This window comes from Syngnathus scovelli, chromosome 1, assembly GCF_024217435.2.
Source record: "Syngnathus scovelli strain Florida chromosome 1, RoL_Ssco_1.2, whole genome shotgun sequence".
NCBI classification, from domain to species: Eukaryota; Metazoa; Chordata; class Actinopteri; order Syngnathiformes; family Syngnathidae; genus Syngnathus; species Syngnathus scovelli.
This window is the reverse complement of record NC_090847.1, coordinates 15,479,146-15,499,173: the sequence shown is the minus strand read 5'-3', so window position 1 is coordinate 15,499,173 and position 20,028 is coordinate 15,479,146. Positions and strand designations below refer to the sequence as shown.

Here is a 20,028-nt window from a genome sequence, read left to right as displayed (position 1 = left end):
AAACTGACTTTACAATTCGAATCCACAGAACTGCTTGTTCACCCCAGCCAGATCGCCGCTCCAGCGCCAGCTATTCCCATCATCCCCTTCCACAATAAAGTCTGTTGCTACGCACTTGGCTGTACTGTCCGATCCCTTACAATAACAGTGCTAGTCTTTACTGGTTTCCTACCATTCCTCTCTCACCATCATCACAAAAGAATTCTACAGCTTGAAAACATTTCATGATGACAACATACTAGAAAGCACAGCCGAAATAAAGACGCATCAATGATACAACAAAAATTGAACACAATTCAACAAGTCTTTCAAAACCACCAGCTTCAATTCTACCACAAAATGTCACCAAAAAAAAGCCGTATTATTGGTAATTGGGGTGAACAGAAGTTCAGAAGTTTATTAATGAGCGATAGACCATTTTGTAGACCATGTTTATAAGCGACAGCCGTCAGAATATCGTATCGTGACATAACTGACGTGTTTTTCAATCATTTTTTCAATCATTCCAAGTTGATGGACATGCATGCTTATTTAATTCTTGCACTAAAAAAAAAAAAAATACTTTGCAAAGAAATCAAGTTTTTGGAGGGCAAATTTAGTCTTCAAGTAAATTATGTAATTAACAGAGACAAAATTGCTTTAGTAAGTTAAGTTCATCTGTTTGCCTCATATGACCACTCAGCTGTGCAAATTGCGTAATAGCTGCATTGCATTTTACTCAACAGAGGAAGAAGAATCCATCCAAGATTATTCCTTCACCTGGATTCCTTCATAAATCACATTTGGATGGTTGGACATTTTCTTTCGGCGCAGAATGTCGCAGCGCTGCAGCGCGAGCAAGCGGCTGTTGCTTCACGTGCGTGCTTGGACTCCTGATGCTCTACTCAACACCCCTAGCGCCGGACTCAGTGCGACACAGAAGCGGGAGACAAACTTGGCGGAATGCTAGTGTCGGGCTCGGGTGCGAGCAGATGAAGTGTGACCGTGTGCCGGTAGCTCACATGAAGAGGCCGAGATAATTGCTTGCAGCTAATCCGCCGCACACTCCATTGTGGGTAGTTAGATGAAGAGGAAGTCAACTTGGCTTGAGCTTCAACTTTCTGCGCACAGTGAGCCACACAATACAGTGCTATAAAGACCGGCAGCCATGTTTAATCATATTAATCCCAATTGGGCGGAAAAGTATTCATTTACAGTTCAACTAAGACAACAACGTATAGTGACAGGCAGAACAATTCAATGCTCTTCCGCTAGATGGCAGAGTGAACATTACCTGTCTTTCCACTTTTTGTGACATTTTTGTGTGGTGATGTGCCATGTAAAATATGTGCCTCACCCCAATGAAGACTGGGAAAGACCTTGTTAAGGTATTCAAATTAGATCACGCTAGGGATGTACAATTACTCAACTGCGGATGGGATAATATCACCATACACCAACACACAACCAATACACAACTACCACATACCAACATATCACATATACTGCACTGCATTGTACATAACTCAACACACTGTCATTAATGTCAACTAAAGTGAGTACATGCCCAAGTGAAAATGTCAGAATTTGGGGCCAATTGGTCATTTTCCCTGCTCGATGTTATGGGATTTGTTTCGTGTTTCAAAGACTTACACGAGAATAGTGAGCAGTAGGTGTGTTTAATGTGCTGTAATTGCTCTCAAACTCTCCCATACTGGTCATTGGAAGTCACTGGTGCAGCTAGAGGGAGAGCCGCTGGGGCCAATATGCTTCTATGCCACCCAGGTGCCAGGCCAGTTAATTAACTTTTTCGTATTTTCCCATTTTTTCCGGAATATTTTTCAACATTTCAACCCATCCCTTGTAGGCAACATATAGTGAATCTTTACCAGCATTTTGTAAAGAATTATTTAGGTTCATGAAAAAAAAAAAAATGAAAAAAATGTTATGCAGACCCCTGAGGTATCTTTGACCCCCCCCCCTCCCCCCGCCCCAAGGGAAGAATAATCCTAGTCCCGCCAGTGTGTGTGTGTATATGTGTGTGTGTGTGTGTGTGTGTGTGTGTGTGTGTGTGTGTGTGTGTGTGTGTGTGTGTGTGTGTGTGTGTGCATGTGTGCGTGCATGCGACTCCCTCCACCATTTAAGTTCCGGCTGCTGCATTTTCAGAACCCTGGCCAGTTCCGTTCCCCTGCACACCACCAGTACTCTTCCATGTCGCACATCATTCACAGCCACGGCCACAGTAATCGCCGGTTGATCTACACCGCTACGTATTCCCGTCGCTCCCTGTCAGATCGTCCCTTATGGCCATCCGATTCCTGTTGCTGATCTTGTTGGCTCGTCCGTCTGACCGACTAGTCCCACACGCCGCCTGCCCCAACCAGCCACCCGTCGTCAAGTCCTGCCTTGATGCACAAAACTCCCTTTGTCCGCAAGTCCACTCAAAGACCTCCTGCGCTATCCCAGTGCTGTTCCCGCTCACCATGGATCCAGTCACTTCCTCTTCCTCAAACGCCAAAAAAAAAAGTGCTGTGTATTTGGTGTTTCTTCACAGCATGGCAATAAGCCACACACCAGTACACAAGCGCTACACACTGGTACACAGGCGCTACACAACTCTTTATAGCTCTTCCTCCACTAGGTAAAAAAGGAGTTAAATAAATGACGGGTAATATTCCGTTTCTCCCCAAAGGCTTACCTTTAATTGTGTCCTATTTCAAGTGAATACATTGTTAACCAATTCCAAGAATGCTCACGCTCAAACACTCTCCAAGGCTCACAAAAGAGCGTCGCAATCTACATATTCATGTGTGAAATTCCTACGCGATATTCATACATGATCACCAGTTGTCTGCCGTATGATAATGTGGCGTCTGGGGAGCGATTGCATCACGCGTTCTAAAATGAGATGATGGCAGATTATAGGCGTCTTTATTAGGGGCCTCCTGAAATTGCTTCATTTCGTCTTTGTTATTATTCATAGGATAAATAGAAATGGTCGTTTTGACAGCTCTCCCATTCTCATCAAATTTGAAAGTTACGTATAGTGTCCAGAAGCCATGGCCACAACTTGCAAGAAATCTTCCGTTTTGGTTTGAAGGTGCCATTTTGGGAGAATTCTTGCTTTCGTGAATAAACTCACAAAAAGGTCTCAAGAGGGCTCTGTCTGAAAATGGACATTCTGGACTTTTCCAGGTACCCCTGAAAGATAAAATAGTCCGAGAGATTTTGTTACCAAATTTGAACTACTCGACTAGAAGCTGCTTTATCAACCAACTTTACCCATTTATTGTGGTCAGACCTTGACCAAACAACAAATACTAAGTGAGTGGTAGTGGCGGTAAAGATTCACATGAAAAGCCTCCCCGCAAACATACATTTGCTGACTCATGCTGCATGTGTGCCACAAGAAACTCAATCTTACCTCCCAACGCTTGTTTCATAACGAAATTCATTGTCGATGGCTTTTTATTCCCGGCCTGGTCGGAGCAATGTCACATTCAAAGGTGCCGATGAGTCCAGAGCTCTGAAAATAAAGGGAGGGAAAAGGATGAATGAAAAGAACGATATTGCTTTGTGATGATCTCAATGGCACAATCTAGGCCAATGTGTCACCTTGGACACACAATCTGAACACACACCAGCACAATCTCTTGTTGACATTCCCACAACCGGAACGAACCGGCACGCTTCCGGACACACCACCCGCGTACACCGTCGCACAATCTGCCCGCCGAACAACCTACATTTTGTGTGATACACACAGCTGCTACATTACAATACACACTAACACACATTTTACACAAAACTAGCAACCTGGACACAATTTACATCACCAGAACAGATCGTGACATCACGTAAACATCACACATCTGCTACACAATGGCACAAACCAACAATTATGACACACTCCAGCACACAATTTTGTAACGACAACGAAACCACCGCACACCGGCACATGACCATAACACCACATTTTACTAACAAATAGCACACAATATTCACGCAATTCAAAACAACAAAGTCCACATGCAACCTCCGCACGCATTGAGTACACACCTTATACGTCACCAGCGCACAATCAGCAGATGACAAGTACACAATGACCATAATCAGGATACTGTCATCGCCGCACAACTTTTATGCACAACACATGTTAGCAGACAATTGCCACACACCTGCAGCACATTATAAAGAACATACAATTTTCACACAATTTACTAATAGCAGACAAAAGTCACACAATTTAATAGCAAATAACCCTCAACTTTCATACATGTTTACAACAAATAGCACACAGGGTTCATGCAATTTATAAATATAAAAAATACTATCTTTGCACAATTACAAACAAATCACACAAATATACACAACCCAACAAAACCCACAAATGGCCTGCAGGCACAACACACAACCAGCACAGGATTTACACTCTCACATTTCACAACTCACGTTTTACATTGCACTCACTAAGAAATTGTAAACAACCTTCAAACGACTTACTGACAAATAACACAAAACCTTCATGTGCTGTATGAACAAATATCACACAACCTTCACACAATTATCAGTCAAGTCAGACGACCTTTTCACAACCCACTCAGTTTTCGCACTCAACACAAGATGAGTTTACATTTTTCACACCAACAGCACACAATATCCACATGCAGTACACAATTGCCAGTGCCACACGCGCCGCAGTAACACTGCACATTTTACACACTATGTGCATCATATACCAACAAATAACACAACCTTCACACAATTTACTCACAAATAAGACCACGCTACATTACACTAGCATGATATTAGTATACAAAACCCACACACAACCAGAACACATTCTACACAACACACAATTACTGCAACCTGAACTCTACCATTGCACTCCCAGTACCAAAGCTAATAAATAACAGACTACCTTTACACTAACACACACACAGAGACACACACACACACGACTGTGTGCTTTGTGTGCGAGCGCGTGTGTGTGTGCGCGTGCGTGAGCGCGCACAGGTCACCACCAACGGACTTAAAGGGGCGGAAAGTGAACAACGTGAGTTTGTGTGCGCGCGTGCGTGTGCCGATCATGTGGTCAAACTTTCCATCCTATCCTCCGTCGGGTTCTTCACCTTTTATAAAAGCGGCACAGCAGCCGCTCGTGCACTCAACTACCCCTGTACCCGGGCTTGCGCGTGCATGCGTACCGACGTGCGCGCGGAAAAAGACCGCCTCGTGCATGCTCTTCTTCCGTCTCGAAGGGGCGGTTTCAGCCCCGCCGAGAGTGGACAGCTCCGGCTCATACGTCGCCCACGCAACAGCGGCATCGGGATAGAACGTTGATTATTTACCTGCTATCCTTACGGAGAAAAAGGAAGAAGTTGTCCTAGCAGATCGTCGCTTGCATCGTCTGCACGAGAAGAAGAAGGAAGAGTGGGAGGATGAGAAGGAGAAGGACGTCCTTGCTGCTGCCTGCAGAGTGAAAAGCGAGGAGGAGGAAGAGGAGGTGGTGGTGATGTATAGTGGAGGATGAGGCTCACACCGTGACCGGATAGAGAGTGAAGAAGAGGAAGGGAAACGTCCCGCTAACGACCCCACCACTCCTCCTCCTCCCCTCTTCCTCTCGTTGTCCACGCCCCCCTCCCAACATGGCCACACAGGGCCATCAATCAAACGTTGAAGGTGCTGATCACACCCGCGCGCACACGCAATTTTCTTTAATAGGTTTACAATAGTGCAGCAGGATCATGTATGCACCCTCAAATAATCTCAATTTCTTTGCACGCATGCTTATTTGGGTTTGTTTGCTAGTTAGGACACTGTTGTTAAACTGTGCCGTGTTTTTCCACAATATGTCAGTTTGAGAAAACACGGATGTTGACACTCTCCTCCTCCTCCTCCTCCTCCTCCCCCCTCCACCGCTGTCGGCCTCCATTGATGCGGGGAGCAGTCAATAGTCATTCACGTTAAGTGATTTTCAGAGGGCTTGCAGGCACGCCAGGAAGGCGCATGGTTGCATGTTTGATGATCAATTGTATTGATGAGCTGCTTTCTACGGCAGGGGACTTATGTCAAGCTTTTGTGCCCTGTGGGGCTACTTTGTTTATGATGTCACTGGTGAAGAAAAAAACAAGACAGCCTTGCTTGAGGTCTTCCGATCCAGTCAATTGACTGGAAAAAGTACATACTTCACAATGACTTTAAATATAGTGGATTTACTGTAAGTGCAACGTTCTTAACTAAGAATGAGTTTTTACAATGCAAAATTATTGCAAATACAAATATTAAGAAAACTTTTTACCTCACCTTTAACATTGCTGTGATTATGTTTGGATGCCCTGGTGAAGGGCTTGCAAATCGACCAAAATCAGAATGGAGTGTTTGTGAGACGAACGCTCAAGTAATTAGCACCTGTTGAGTGTGCAGCAGCCCAAGGCTGTCGAAAGCCCCCGGCTGCGCGCTGGCGCCGTCTTAAAACTTCCCAGGCCAACCCGGAGGGGGTCTCAATTCGGCCGGCAGCACAAGTTGAGTCGATTGTGTCAAACAACAGCAGCCAATTTTGGAACGAAGGAACTTTGCTCGCTATGCACGGGCGTTTTGAGTACCAGCTGGACACTTTTGCAGCTCTCGTCTGTTATATTGGTGGGGCCACGTACTCCAGGTCCATTCAAATGAGGGTCCACTTATCAAATGATATCAAATTGGCCTCCAAGATGAGAAGACAACTTTAGTCATTATCATAACAGCAACAAATCATAAAAATAGGGAAACTAACACAGACACGCACACACGCATGCACACACTAAATGAATCCAAAGGGATCAATAACCTGAAGTCAATAATCAAAGTGTAGAGAAGGCTTGCAGTAACAAGTGATCAGATCACTTGACTCTCATCCAGCCAACAGGTCTCAAAGTAGTGCTACATTGCACCAAAGTGGTCCCCCCCAAAGGCCTCGTACCGACGACCACCCATGTCGGCATGTGGGCTGGCGGCAGCATTTTAAAGCCGGGGAAGGAGCATCCATGTGAGTGAGTGAGTGAGTGAGTGAGTGAGTGAGTGAGTGAGTGAGTGAGTGAGTGAGTGAGTGAGTGAGTGAGTGAGTGAGTGAGTGAGTGAGTGAGTGAGTGAGTGAGTGAGTGAGTGAGTGAGTGAGTGAGTGAGTGAGTGAGTGAGTGAGTGAGTGAGAAATAATGACTTGCACAAAAATGTAGTTACTCCTGGTTTTACCTTGAGCACAAAAAAGGGCCCTGAATGTTATGGATGAACAGCTGCCATTTTTTTTTCTTGAAGCCAAAAGCTCCAAAGAGCTGCAATATTATCCAATGTAAATAAAAAATACATGGCACCCACATTGGGTTCACTCAGATTTAATGCTACCATTTCATAAAGTTAAAAATTACTGACAAATTTAACCTGATTGTAGTGCTTCTTCGCAATTCAAAACTGAGTAGAGGTTCTTTTTCAAGAGGCTGTGATTCAAGTATTTAACTCCACAAGGTGAGTGCTTGGTCAAACCTGTTGTGTACGTTCACACAAAGGTCAGGCACAGACACAAGAGAAGTTATAGATTTTTTTTTTTTCCATTTGTGTTTTTAAACCTCTGCTAAATAACAAGTGGGCTCATGAGTGATTCATGTGGGCCCATTTGTCCCTGAGCCAGTTTAATTAAAACGATCAATCTGGAACACAGCGGCGGGCCCTCATTTTGTATTAATAGAACACTTGAACGCTGCATGTGTGGCTTTTTTGGGGGAGCAGTGTGTGTGTGTGTGGGGGGGGGGGGGGGGGAAACAAAAATGAAGCATTATTTTCATTGTAAAGCCAGAGAGTGCAAATGTTAGATTTTTACAAATTTAGTAATTAAAAAAATAATTCTTTTCACATATGGATTTCATTGTATTAAATTTTAAGCTTTTAGTTTATGTTTGTTCATGACATGTTATTGAGATGTTTAAAAAGACATGTTTGCGCAATTATTGACTAATTGATGTTTATATAAACATGTACGTTAAGTTGTTGTAACGTAGAAAACACTGCCACAAGAATATTAAGTCAGGTGGAAGTCAGAGAGGCCGTGTCCTGCAGTGCAATTATTTTGCCTTTATATAGCCTATAAAGGAGACAAGATGTCTGTAGTCTCAGCTTCATTAGCAGCTTGAAGCTTTATCTGTCCTCTCCTGATTCTGCCCAAGAGAAGAAATTTCCTTCTTGTTCTTGTTCATAATGAGCAGCACCTACAGCGGGCTGTCGGATATCCTGTACGCGATTGACACCTTCTGTCCTTGGGAAGACAAAAACAAGCCCGGGAACGGAGACCTCACCCACACGTCACACTTGACAGGAACTATAATGGCGAAAATGTCAATTCACATATAACTGGAGTTATGTGTGTTTGTGAATAAGGTTCCTAAATACCTAAACGTGCATGTTTTGCATATAATTTGTGTGAAAGAGAATTTAGAGCATTCAAGAACCTTAACATACATATTGGAAGACAACTTTGGACAATTTATCGTTACAATTTTTTTTTTTTAATCGAAATATTTTTTCTTTAAATAAAGTATTTGATTTAGTTAGCATTGAAAACAAACTGGAGTTTTTGTAAATATGACACTGTTTTGTAAACATCAGAGACAACCTAGACATGAATGAACTCAATCACCTACAATGTTTTTGGGGATACATGAAAGTCTCAAAAAGACAATTTGGAATCTTAAACAAAGCCAAAATATATATTAATTAAAAAAAAGTAGAGTTGAACACAAATATCACAGGTGTTTTTAATCCACGCTGTAAAAAATGATATGTATCCGACTACACAATTTTCAGTGGATCCATTTAGTCAGCGGTCCAGATGTTCATCTGAAAAGTCTGCTTATTATTACGCAATCGCCATGGTCAAAAAGAAGTAACATAGCCACGTCCGCAGGCATCAGGCGGCTTCTCTCCAATTATTGTCACAATGAATGAACCAGAATGGATTTGCCTCATCTGCCCTGGCATGACGTTAATGCACTCACACTATCTCATTCGAAAATCTAGATTGCTCTTGGAATACCAGCAACACGCCATCCATTTAATAATCTGAAACCTGCATGGCATGTCATTTTGTAAAAAAAAAAAAAAAAAAAGTCTGCTGGAGTCCAAATGGAAATAAGATCACAATTGTTAGCTGTTATCTATGTCCTATTTACTGGGGCTGTGCACAAATCAGAGCTGATTTGAATTGAGTTAAGAACAGCCATTTTCTGAACCGTGGTCATCATCTTGTTGAGGTTGTATCTGTGAAAAACCAACATCGTCTAAAAGAGGGCTTGGCTCATTTGCCGCCATCAGCGCCTGAGTAATTCTAAAATCAAGACTATAAAGCTTGAGTGAGGACTTCTGATAGTAACAGACCACGATTTTCATTTACTAATAAATGCGTAGGATTGCACAAGCTGAGCATATGTGCAAAATCCCCGTCGGATTCACGACACTTGCTGACCAGCCCATTTTCTTCGCATTTATGTATGTGGGTATATTGATCAATTAGAATTCATCGTGCCGACGCGTGGCCGCAGTTTACTAATTTGCAAAAGTCACACCCAAAAAAGTGTGTCTGTTTGATAGATCTCGGTTCATGTGCAGCCGTTTAAAGTGGCGAGAGTTAAACAAAAAACATTCATAAATTTTCTAATCTTTATACTATTTTTGAAAGGCTCCTATTTTTGAAAAGTTTGCTGTCACACAGAACCCACCAGCACATAGGCTTAATAATGATGTTGGCGCTTTTAACATTGAATTCATGTTGTGTCTTTGAGGATGTGTTCACTCTGCATGTCTTTGAGGATATTCTCATGTGCCTTGAAGATGCGTTCATGGTGTATTTGAGATTTTGTGTGTACTGTTTGTTGCTTATGTTTGCTTTTTTGTTGTTTTATTCTGCTTTCTACAGCCAGGTTGGCATTGCAAACGAAAATATGTTCCCATTCATGCCGTATTTGAACCCAACATCTCTAAACTCTCAAGTAGGTAGATTTGCTAAGCAAGGTGGCCATTGTGGCACCCCTACTACAGTACTCGATATTTAGCAATAAACTGGTATAACTAATTTGTGTTCAGATGTACATATTGCCATCTTTGGAGCAGCGTAGTCAAGTGGTCATTTCCAACTCAGAATTTGGGGGTTTGATTTCCGGCCATTGTGACCATTTCAAAGTATCCTTGAGCAAGATAGTGAAGCCCCAGCTGCTCCTCATACTGCGTCATCAGTAGGTGGATGAAGACTTCATTGTGAAGCGCTTTGAAAAGCCCATTTACCTTCGTTAAAAGCTGTGAAGGCTATCAAAAACAATGGCTCCATACAGAGGGAAAGGAATATGCAGCAATATGTTAAAGAGAAAACTAGCACAGTTGGCATGTCGTGAAAGAGACTACCGAGAGGGAAAAAAAAATATATCGTCCGTGTTGTTTTCCAGCAGTGCTGAAGGGGCCAAATATGACTGCACAGCAACACCAGGAAATCCATTACAAGTGAAAGCGTGGGGTGGAAATGACAGCCGGTGATTGCGCCGCTGTTTGCGTACAGCGGCCGCATCACTTGACAACAAATCATTTTGAGGATTATGACAGTGGCAGCAATAAATTTTTGCAATGAAAAAAAGCTTTTCTGCTGGAATTTAAAGCTCGGCCTCAAACCTTTTCCTGGGCAATCAATAAAAACCCAAGGCAAGGTAACACTTGCCAACCTGTTTTATATCCAGATATGATCACTTTAATTACATTCAAAGTAGACAACTGCAAAAGATATCTCTCTGGTTTCATGCTCAGGCTTTCCAACCAAAACTGTACCCAACTAATTTGGATTTATTCTCCACTCTCATTTGATCTGTTGAACATTTATTTTCGCCAGTTTTTTGCACTTTCAAACCCACTCCCACTTTGGATTAGTCTAACATCTATCTGATTCCACAACTCAAGTCCCTGATTGTATTCGAGCAATAGAAGCTAGTATTTCAAATTCATAATTTCAGGTGGGCAAGAGCAACTTGACCTAGAAATGAGAACATTGGCTCCATTTCGATGGACCTCAGTAACGTACTTGTGTTTAATGGCAAGTCATTACATTTTGCCATCATGCACAGAATGTTCAGACCTTAAAGTTTTCAAATTTAACATTGTCCATCAGTTTTGTACATAATGCTTTAAACTTAGATCAGACAAAATCCATAGGTCAAGTATGGAAGTGGCCAAAATGAACCTAAAATATCTGTTTCAAACCAAAGTGGCAGACATTTGTGCGAGTTTACTCATGATACATTTGCCTATCCAATTCTCTATTGTTACATGAATTATCCTCAGTGACTGAATTATTTCATTGGATTGTAGTTTAAGGTCACGCTAAAAATACTGAAGATAAATAAATGAATAAGTGAATCCCACTAAATCTTTGAACATGCCTCCATTACACGCACTAAGTATAGTGTTTATGGTGTTCTTATGGTCTTTCATGATGTGTTCATGAGATACGTGTGTGGTGGGTGAGTTTTTGAGGATGTGTTTAGTGTGTCTTAGAGGTTGTGTTCATTGTGTGTTGTTGAGGATAATGTTACGTCATGGCTTTCAGGAGGTAGTTTACGGTGTCTTCATACAGTTGTTTTCATAATGTGTTTTTAGGGATGTGTTTGCAGTGCGTCTTTGACATTATGACTTTTGGGATGATTCAGAGGTGTCTTAGAGGATGTGTTGATGACATTTTTGAGGATATGCTTACAGTGTGAGTTTATGTCCTGTTTTGTGGATGCGTCTTTTGAGAACGTACCATGGCTACGCGTTTATGACGTGTCTTTGAGGATGTGTTCACGGTGTGTCTCGGAGTATCCTCTCATTGTGTATTTTTGAGAACGAGCTTATGGCATGTCCTTGCAGTGTCTTTGATGATCATGATGATGTCAGGGGTCTGCAACTCTGGTCCCCTGGGGCCACTTTCCTGCATATTTTAGAGGTTTTCCTTCTTCAACACACCTGATTCAAATGATCAGGATCGTTATCAGGGTCCCGCAGAACTTGCTGGTGGGCCGAATAGTTGAATCAGGTGTGGTTCAGAAGGAAAGCTAAGACATGCAAGAAAGCGACCCTCGAGGACCTAAGTTTGAGACCCCTGATCTATGTGGTTATAATATGTTTTTGGGGTTTAAAGATATATGAACGTAGCTGATGTTACCCTCCACACAGACAACTTTGTTTCCTCTTCTCCAATAAATGCCATTCCTTTTCAATTCTCCCAGAGACCAATTATAACAGAGTGTGTCTTTATAATATCATGTAAATTTCTTTTAAAAAACACACACACAAACACATCAGTCTTCACATGTTTTGTGCATGTGTGCAGTGGCAGCACATTGGCTGACCTTTCAGTATCTGCAGGAGTCATGACAGGTGACAAAGTGATGAAGATGATAAAGATGATGAAGATGGGAGGCTCCTCACTGTACTGTGCTTTACTAGCATGACTTATGACATTATAAATTCTACACAGAAACTGAGATTTAAGGCCCTAGTTTTGCTGTTCCCGCGGCCATGTGTGGCACTTCTCCGCCCCATAATTTTGTGTTGCGGTCTTGGGAGGCGTGGGAGGGGGGGTGTAATAAACATTATTCTGATGATAATGATTACAATTTGAGGTTTTCTTAAAATGTAAAGTGAAATATAAATACAATTTATCATTATTATTATTATTCAATGCCCAAATTGACACAACGTGTCTGCCAAATTCCCATACACTGTAAATTAGTCTTGCTCCAGCACAAAACTGCGGCAATTTTTGCGCCAAAATTGGGCCTTTAAATGTGCATTCTAGTGAATGTTATATATCAACTATTTATATAAATATTAAGACTTGATGGATGTTTGGACCATAATTAATTTGGTACTAACATTTATTTATCTTTCAGGCCACCTGGATGATACGGACCAGGATCAAACTTTTGGACAATAACGCAGTTATGGATTCCAACAATATCCTCAATGAACATGCCAAAATCTCAGGAAAATTTCATAATTTCTATGAAAATAAGTATCCATATGATGTAATCAGGCGGCTCGGTGGCGCACTGGGTAGCACGTCCGCCTCACAGTTAGGAGGGTGCGGGTTCGATTCCACCTCCGGCCCTCCCTGTGCGGAGTTTGCATGTTCTCCCCGAGCCCGCGTGGGTTTTCTCCGGGCACTCCGGTTTCCTCCCACATCCCAAAAACATGCTTGGTAGGCCGATTGATCACTCCAAATTGTCCCTAGGTGTGAGTGCGAGTGCGAATGGTTGTTTGTCTCTGTGTGCCCTGCGATTGGCTGGCAACCGGTTCAGGGTGTCCCCCGCCTACTGCCCGATGACGGCTGGGATAGGCTCCAGCACGCCCGCGACCCCCGTGGGGACTAAGCGGTTCGGAAAATGGATGGATGGATGATGTAATCATTACCACATCAAGATACAGTTCCCTCCAACGGTATTGAGACCACAAGGCCAATTCCTTTGCTTTGAGGTTTCAGATGTACCACAAAATAAAAGTTGAACTACTGTCTTCTATTAAACCTAAATGTCTTTAATATACAACAGAAACAAAGGAGTTGACCCCGCTGTTCCAATACTTTTGGAGGAGACTGTAATTCCTCCCTGCAGTTCTCAATGGCTCAATGGTCTCGATGGTGGGGGGGAAAAAATCTATTGAATTCTTTAGAACATGAAGTAAAAAGATAGAAGATTTGCCCATAAATAAACCAATCATCATCATCAAGTTAATCACCATCTTGTGCTGGTAATTAATGTGCAAATAATAAACATTCAACATGTATTTTTCCCCCATGCAATAGTCATGGGAAAAGCAGCATACAATCTTTGCTGTTGTGAAATGATTTTTTTTCCCCCTCATAAATCACCAGTATTTTTGCTTGTCCTATCATAACTTCCATCCATCCATTTTCTACCACAGTTGTTAATTATTATGCTTCTGTCTACAGTACTTTGAATTTAAATATTAGTGATGATGCTAGTCCTAAAAAAATTTCAAAAAATAAAAATATAACATGATTTGCTTAGACTAAAGTAACGGTAAGGATAAATTGTTTCATTTTTTTCCTAATGCGCTGATGAGGGGGCAACATGCTGATGTTTTGATGCTTGGCTGTGGGCAACATATGATCCTCCTCTGGCAGTTGTCGACTGACCTTTAAAAAAAAAAAAAAAAACAATCGCTAACCACATTAGCGTCGCATTAGCCTCCCACAGCCAGCCTGTGGGAGGTCAGAGAGAAAATGGTATGGGGAAGGCTTCACCACATTAGGCCAAGATCGCTAATGATTTGGATTGCTATGTAATCCATCCTTACAGGAAACCATTCACAAAAAACGCCACAATAAAATACATACAGTGGTGCTTTGACGTACGAGTTTCATTCTTTCTGTGACCACGCTTGTAACTCAAAGTCGGAAATGATCTTTACCTTTAAAATGAATGGAAATGATAAGTTACAGCAAACTCCCATTTTTTGGGTGTTTTGAAATAAGGACAATAACACTCTACTACAGTATTGTACTTAACTGTACTTTATAGAAACATTCAGTAACAATCAATTAAAACATTAAGAATTTAAAAAGAATCTCCGTTTCATACTTTCATACTGTCTTCTGGTATATGCGCCTTGGCTGCAAGTGGGAAATATGACCAACTTTGTTATGAAAAAAATCCACCTTCCCAAAAAAATAAATATATTTAAAAAAAAATTAATTAATTAAATTTGTGTAGAAAAGAAAATAGTTTTTTTCTCTGAAAATTTTTTTTCAATTTTTATGGTAAAAAAACAAAATTGTTTTGTACTTAATAAATGTATTACCCTACATAAAAAAAAAACTTAAAAGTGCTTTTTTTTTCAGGAAAAAAGCACGACTCAAGAAACTCAAGGAATGACTCAAGATGAACAACTATACCTTTAAAAATGTGTGGCAAATACCAACTTAAAAGATGAACAAAAATGTTTTCTCTTTAGGAAAATGTTTTAAAATTTGTAGTGGTTCGCAACATGCATACAGGTTCCTTTACAGTGAGTGCTGTTGTTTTGGTTAGTAATTTAAGTGGACTCAGGTCTCTCGTGTGTGTGTGTAGCTCATCTAACACTATCAGACTTTCCCTGTGAGAGCACAAACTACCACACAGGTGTTGGGCCGCTATCGATTTTCTCAACACTGCTCTTGTTGGTGTAATGGTGTGAAAAGTAGAGGAAGAGGAGAAGGTGGTCAACCAGGAGCATAAGTGATTGGTCCACACTCCTGTGGGGTCTCAATGACAACAGGAAGGTTGCCCACAAGGTGAAGGCAATGACAAGGGGGAGAGAGGCTTTGTAACGCAACCTAAAAGTTTCAAAGTAGCATTTTAAGCCTGAGTTAAGGCTTCATATTAGGGTTCATGTTTTGAAGTAGTTCCAAGAGTTAAACGTTTCAAATGGGGCTTTTAAAGATGGGTTAGGATGTCAACCAGGGGAGCCTACTTTTGTCGCCAGTGCAAGTATGATCCCAATTTGTCCATTGGAAATCATTGTACAGACAAGCCTTATTTTGTCAAAATAAGTTATTTAATCTAAAGTCTTATTCAAGACTCACATGTGGACGCGCGCGCACGATCGCACACACATACACAAATATCGACCAAGTCCAAATGCCATCTGTGTTAATGAGAGTGGCTCGGGCCAAATGGAGGTCACGCAGTAGCGCACACGCCACTCAACAAAAAAGGTCACACTGGCCAAAATATTAGGTACACCTGCTAATGAGGTGCCAGACAAGAGCTGAATGCTTGCGTCCACAGAACTGACCTTTGGAACGCATCTTAATGATGTTTGGCACTTCTTTCTTTTTTTTTTTTTTACCCCCGGCTGACACGCAAGTAGACAAAAGCTGAGTTTATGTCACCATAAAACGCCGAGGTGTACAGACAGTAATCACACAAGGTCTGATGTGCTTAAGTTGTGTGAATTTGTGCTGTGACATAAGAATGAAAATTTGTCGTGGTAAAGTTTTGGTGTCTGATTGCTGTCAATGGAATCATTGCATTGATGGTACTCTACGAATTCTATCGATCCATTGAAAGATCTACGGTTGGTTGAGCACCGAAGAGAAACATGTAGCTATATCACAGCAACCTTCTCGATCTGAATATACAGTATCTACAAAACCAATAGAATAATTGATTAAGTGAGTAAGACGATGATTTGTTGACAATTGTGGCCACTCAAGTGCCAAAGAAAAACCTAAACCAATCACATTCAGCATGTCATGTCAGTCTGACATTTTCAAGGCTAACTAAAGATGCATTGACATTTGAGGCTGGTTGAGTACCCAAGAGAAAAACGTATACAGTAGCTAGCGCTCTTTATCACCATCACGAGTCTTCAGTCTTTCGAATCAACAAAATTAAATTGCTTTGACAGAGTACGACGCTTGACGATAGATTTAAAAGAAGATTTTGCAACAGTGCCTAGCTGCGCGCCAAAGAGAAACAGATTATTACTCTTCTGCCTCAGCGACCTTCAGCCTACCAATATCTTTGAAATGAAAATAATTCTAGCTTTGATCATTGGAAAGGAGATTCCGTAGCAGTCGAGGCTTGCCATGTGCCAAAGAGAAAGCTCCAGATCCTTAAAGCTTCTCCTTGCTAATGTGTTGCCAGTACGCCGCAGACATGTAAAATCCATAGGCGGCAGTGCAAATAGCTTGATGGGAACCTTTGAAGAGCTTCGAATCAACGGCCCCAGACGTGGCTGCAGCTAAACATGAGCGTTCATGTTGAAGAGGGGGACTCGTGTATGAATAATGGATGCATGCCAAAGGCCACTCATGCCGAACTGCAATGCACTAATTGTTGACCAATGTCGCTTTGACATCCTAACAATACACATCTGCTTCTACTACTACAGAAACCAATTGGCCACTATTATAACAAATTACTGCAACAACTTGTCATGAGTGTGCGTTTAGTAAATAAGGATCCAAGTGCAGACATTCATCCAAACTCAATATCACACATTTGTCTTTAAAAGTATAGTGTAGCGACTAACCTTTGTCCCAGTAGTCGCTGCATGGGAGATGTTTTTACATTGTCCTTACAATTTTCCTTTCCGAGTGTAGTATAGGTTGCTTTCTACTCAAAGTGTTACTTAATGACCAAAATGGCCCCAAATTGGGAAGATAATGTTTTATATAGTTGTGCAAGCGTCCTAAATATCCGAGTCTCCCATTGACTGAGTCCCAGTGGTAAAAAATGCATGACCTTTCACCCCCACACCCAATCACCTACACCTGTGGTCGTTATAAGGACTAGGAGAGTATTCGCACCGCCTCCTTTGGCTATCTGCTGCAAGTGCAAAAACAAGCAAGTGCAAAAACAAGCAAGTGCAAAAACAAACATGTGCAAAAACAACAACAACAACAACAACAACAACAACAACAACAACAACAACAACGACTACTACAACTACAACTACAACTACTACTACTACGACTACTACTACCACTTTACAATAACTAAAATTACAACCTCTATAACAGGGGTCTCAAACTCATTTTTTTCGCGGGCCGCATTGTAGTCATAGCTTCTTCTGTCAACCCAAATAAATGTATGAGCATCTCATATTATATACAGTAAAAGCTACAAAACAAACTGACAAATAACTCGTTTTCAAATCAGACAAGTAAAAACTGGTCAAATATTTAAAAAAAAAAGATATTAAAAGTGAAGACAATTTGCAATTCTAGTAATGACACACGAATGTGATGCATAATTTGTCTTCGCGGGCCACATCAAATGATGTGGCGGGCCGTATCTGGCCTTGAGTTTGACACCTGTGCTCTATAACAACTGCCCAAAAAAAACTAATAAATTGAATTAACCCAGAACAGTCATTCACATAGATTGGCAAAACTATAAATAGATACATATAAATAAAAATACTAATACTGATGCACAGCCAGAAGCCAATACCTATACTTAAAAACAAAAAGACGTGTCTTCTTCAACCAAGCCAAGAAGAGAGGCAGACCGTTAAAAAGATCAGTAACGGACTTCTAAATTGGGAACCCCCTACATGCCTCTGTGGAAGCCTGGGGTGCACATGATCATGTGACTGTGACCATGAATTGACCGCCACCATAATCCAATCAACTGCTTTTCCCCTCATGCATTTCATTTGCTCTTAATTGATAGGCCAATTCCGTTTTCTGATCTTGGAGCTCACCGTATACCCTATTTGGCCTTTGCCACATGCTTTTCTCCAGAAAGCAGCAGTATGATGCACAATAACATTATTTTATATGCACTGTGTTCTATTTGAAGACGTTTTCCCCTTTCCTGTGTTTGATGTATAGGGTGAGAGAGAAAGCTGAGGGGGGTAGAAGAATGGAGCGAGTGGGTGTGCAACTGCACTGCATCACGCCAAGAGACGCTAACACATTCTCAGTGTGATGTAATGCAAAAAATACCCGTCTTTTTTTTATCATTTCTGCCAGGGCTGAATGTAAGAAATGGGGAATGGATGGGGAATGGATAGGGAATGGTTGCATCCCACTTTGAGAAATGGTACAGTCCCATTATATTAGGTCATCTTTGAATCTCTCCTCTTTCATCTGTAACCACTTTAAACAACAACGTATCATTAGGGATAGTTGTCATGTTTGTATTATTGCCAATGTTTTATGTGATGTTTTCTGAAACCCTCTCCAGAACTATGGTATGGTTCCATGCTCAAATGTTGAGTCACTTCAAGGGTCATTATTTTCCCTTTAGAATCACTCGCCTGATTTCACAGCCTACAATATTGCAGACAAACCGCAAAGAGAAAATAAAACAACTTGGGTGGTATTTGTACTGTCGTTTGTGTGTACATGTATTTGGAGTGGTGAAAGATAACGCTCCCAGCCACTTCCGCTTCGTGACACTTCAACACACCCATTCAAGATCTTTTTCTTCCCATAAAATCAGTTTCAAAAACAGTTGAGTACATCAAATATCAATGTAACACAATTCTGTTTAATCGAGTCCCACGCTGTCTGTAATTTATGATACGTCATCATTAAAATACAGGCTCTGCTCATTATAAATAAATTGTTGCAGTGATTTTATCTGAACTGATATAATCCACATGTGAAGTGATGTCATGTACACGAACACAAGCTATATCAATACTAACGTCGTGAAGTTAGCGTGTATGAGTTTCACAGATTTTGTACCCAGTCAGGACTTCTGAAGGTTGAATGATACCGTTCACATTTGGCCAGAAAACTCATTTCGGAACTTGGCAGCAAGAACTAGTGTGCCTGTGTTTCCCGCATGCTTGCCAATATGTACTTTATACATAGTAATTGTTGACAGTTTTGGTGATTTATCACAGTTTTCAACTCAATTTCTTTGTATGAAGGTAGCAAAGCAGTTCAAGTGTAGAACTAATTACCGTATTTTCTGCACCATAAGGCGCTTCAGGTTAAAAGACGCAGATTCAATTGTGGGGGCTATTCTGTACTTACTTAGTTTCTTTTAAGAATTATAAATTATAATCTTTACATTATTTTAAATTAAAATTTACATTTTAATTGGAGGGCATCTTGTAGTCACAAGACAATTGGTAAAAAAAATTCTTTACATATACAAATTGCCGATGCAAGGGACGTCATATTAAATTATCATTAGCCAATGTTGTTAATGGGGGCCTCCCCACTAGCATGCGTGTTGTTAATATATTATTTATGTGAAGAAATCTTTACTTAACCATATTCAGGTTTCTGTTTTGGGGACATTTGTGTCAGTAGGAACAGTGGCACTCTGAATGTTTGGGATACAGAATACTAATTGCTTTAGCTTTAAAGCATACACAGAGAAGCTCAGTGACTGAGGTACCCACTGCCATGCCTGCCAGTGACTAATTAGTCTCCTCAGTTAACGGGATCAGCAGGTGTCTCTGGAGAGAAAGCCCCCACTTGAGGACATCAATCTCGGCCATGTGGCTTCCTGTGACCGTCCGTGCCTTCAT

At 41.3% G+C, this 20,028-nt stretch overlaps 1 protein-coding gene across 2 annotated transcripts in view; it reads right to left on the bottom strand.

Annotated features, from left to right (window-relative positions):
- Window positions 1-17,214, bottom strand: part of LOC125985381 (complexin-2) — a 56,491-nt gene extending 39,277 nt beyond the window's left edge. Inside the window, exons 1-2 of one of the 2 annotated variants that reach the window (XM_049748193.2) lie at window positions 17,065-17,214; window positions 3,404-3,505 (exon numbers count right to left, since the gene is read on the bottom strand). In XM_049748193.2, the coding sequence (XP_049604150.1) occupies window positions 3,404-3,434 (31 nt within the window). In that variant the 5' untranslated portion in view covers window positions 3,435-3,505; window positions 17,065-17,214. Of the gene's footprint in view, window positions 1-3,403; window positions 3,506-5,330; window positions 5,587-17,064 lie in introns of those variants that run through there. The other variant, XM_049748184.2, reaches the window with a different exon arrangement.
- Between the last annotated feature and the right edge of the window lie 2,814 nt (window positions 17,215-20,028).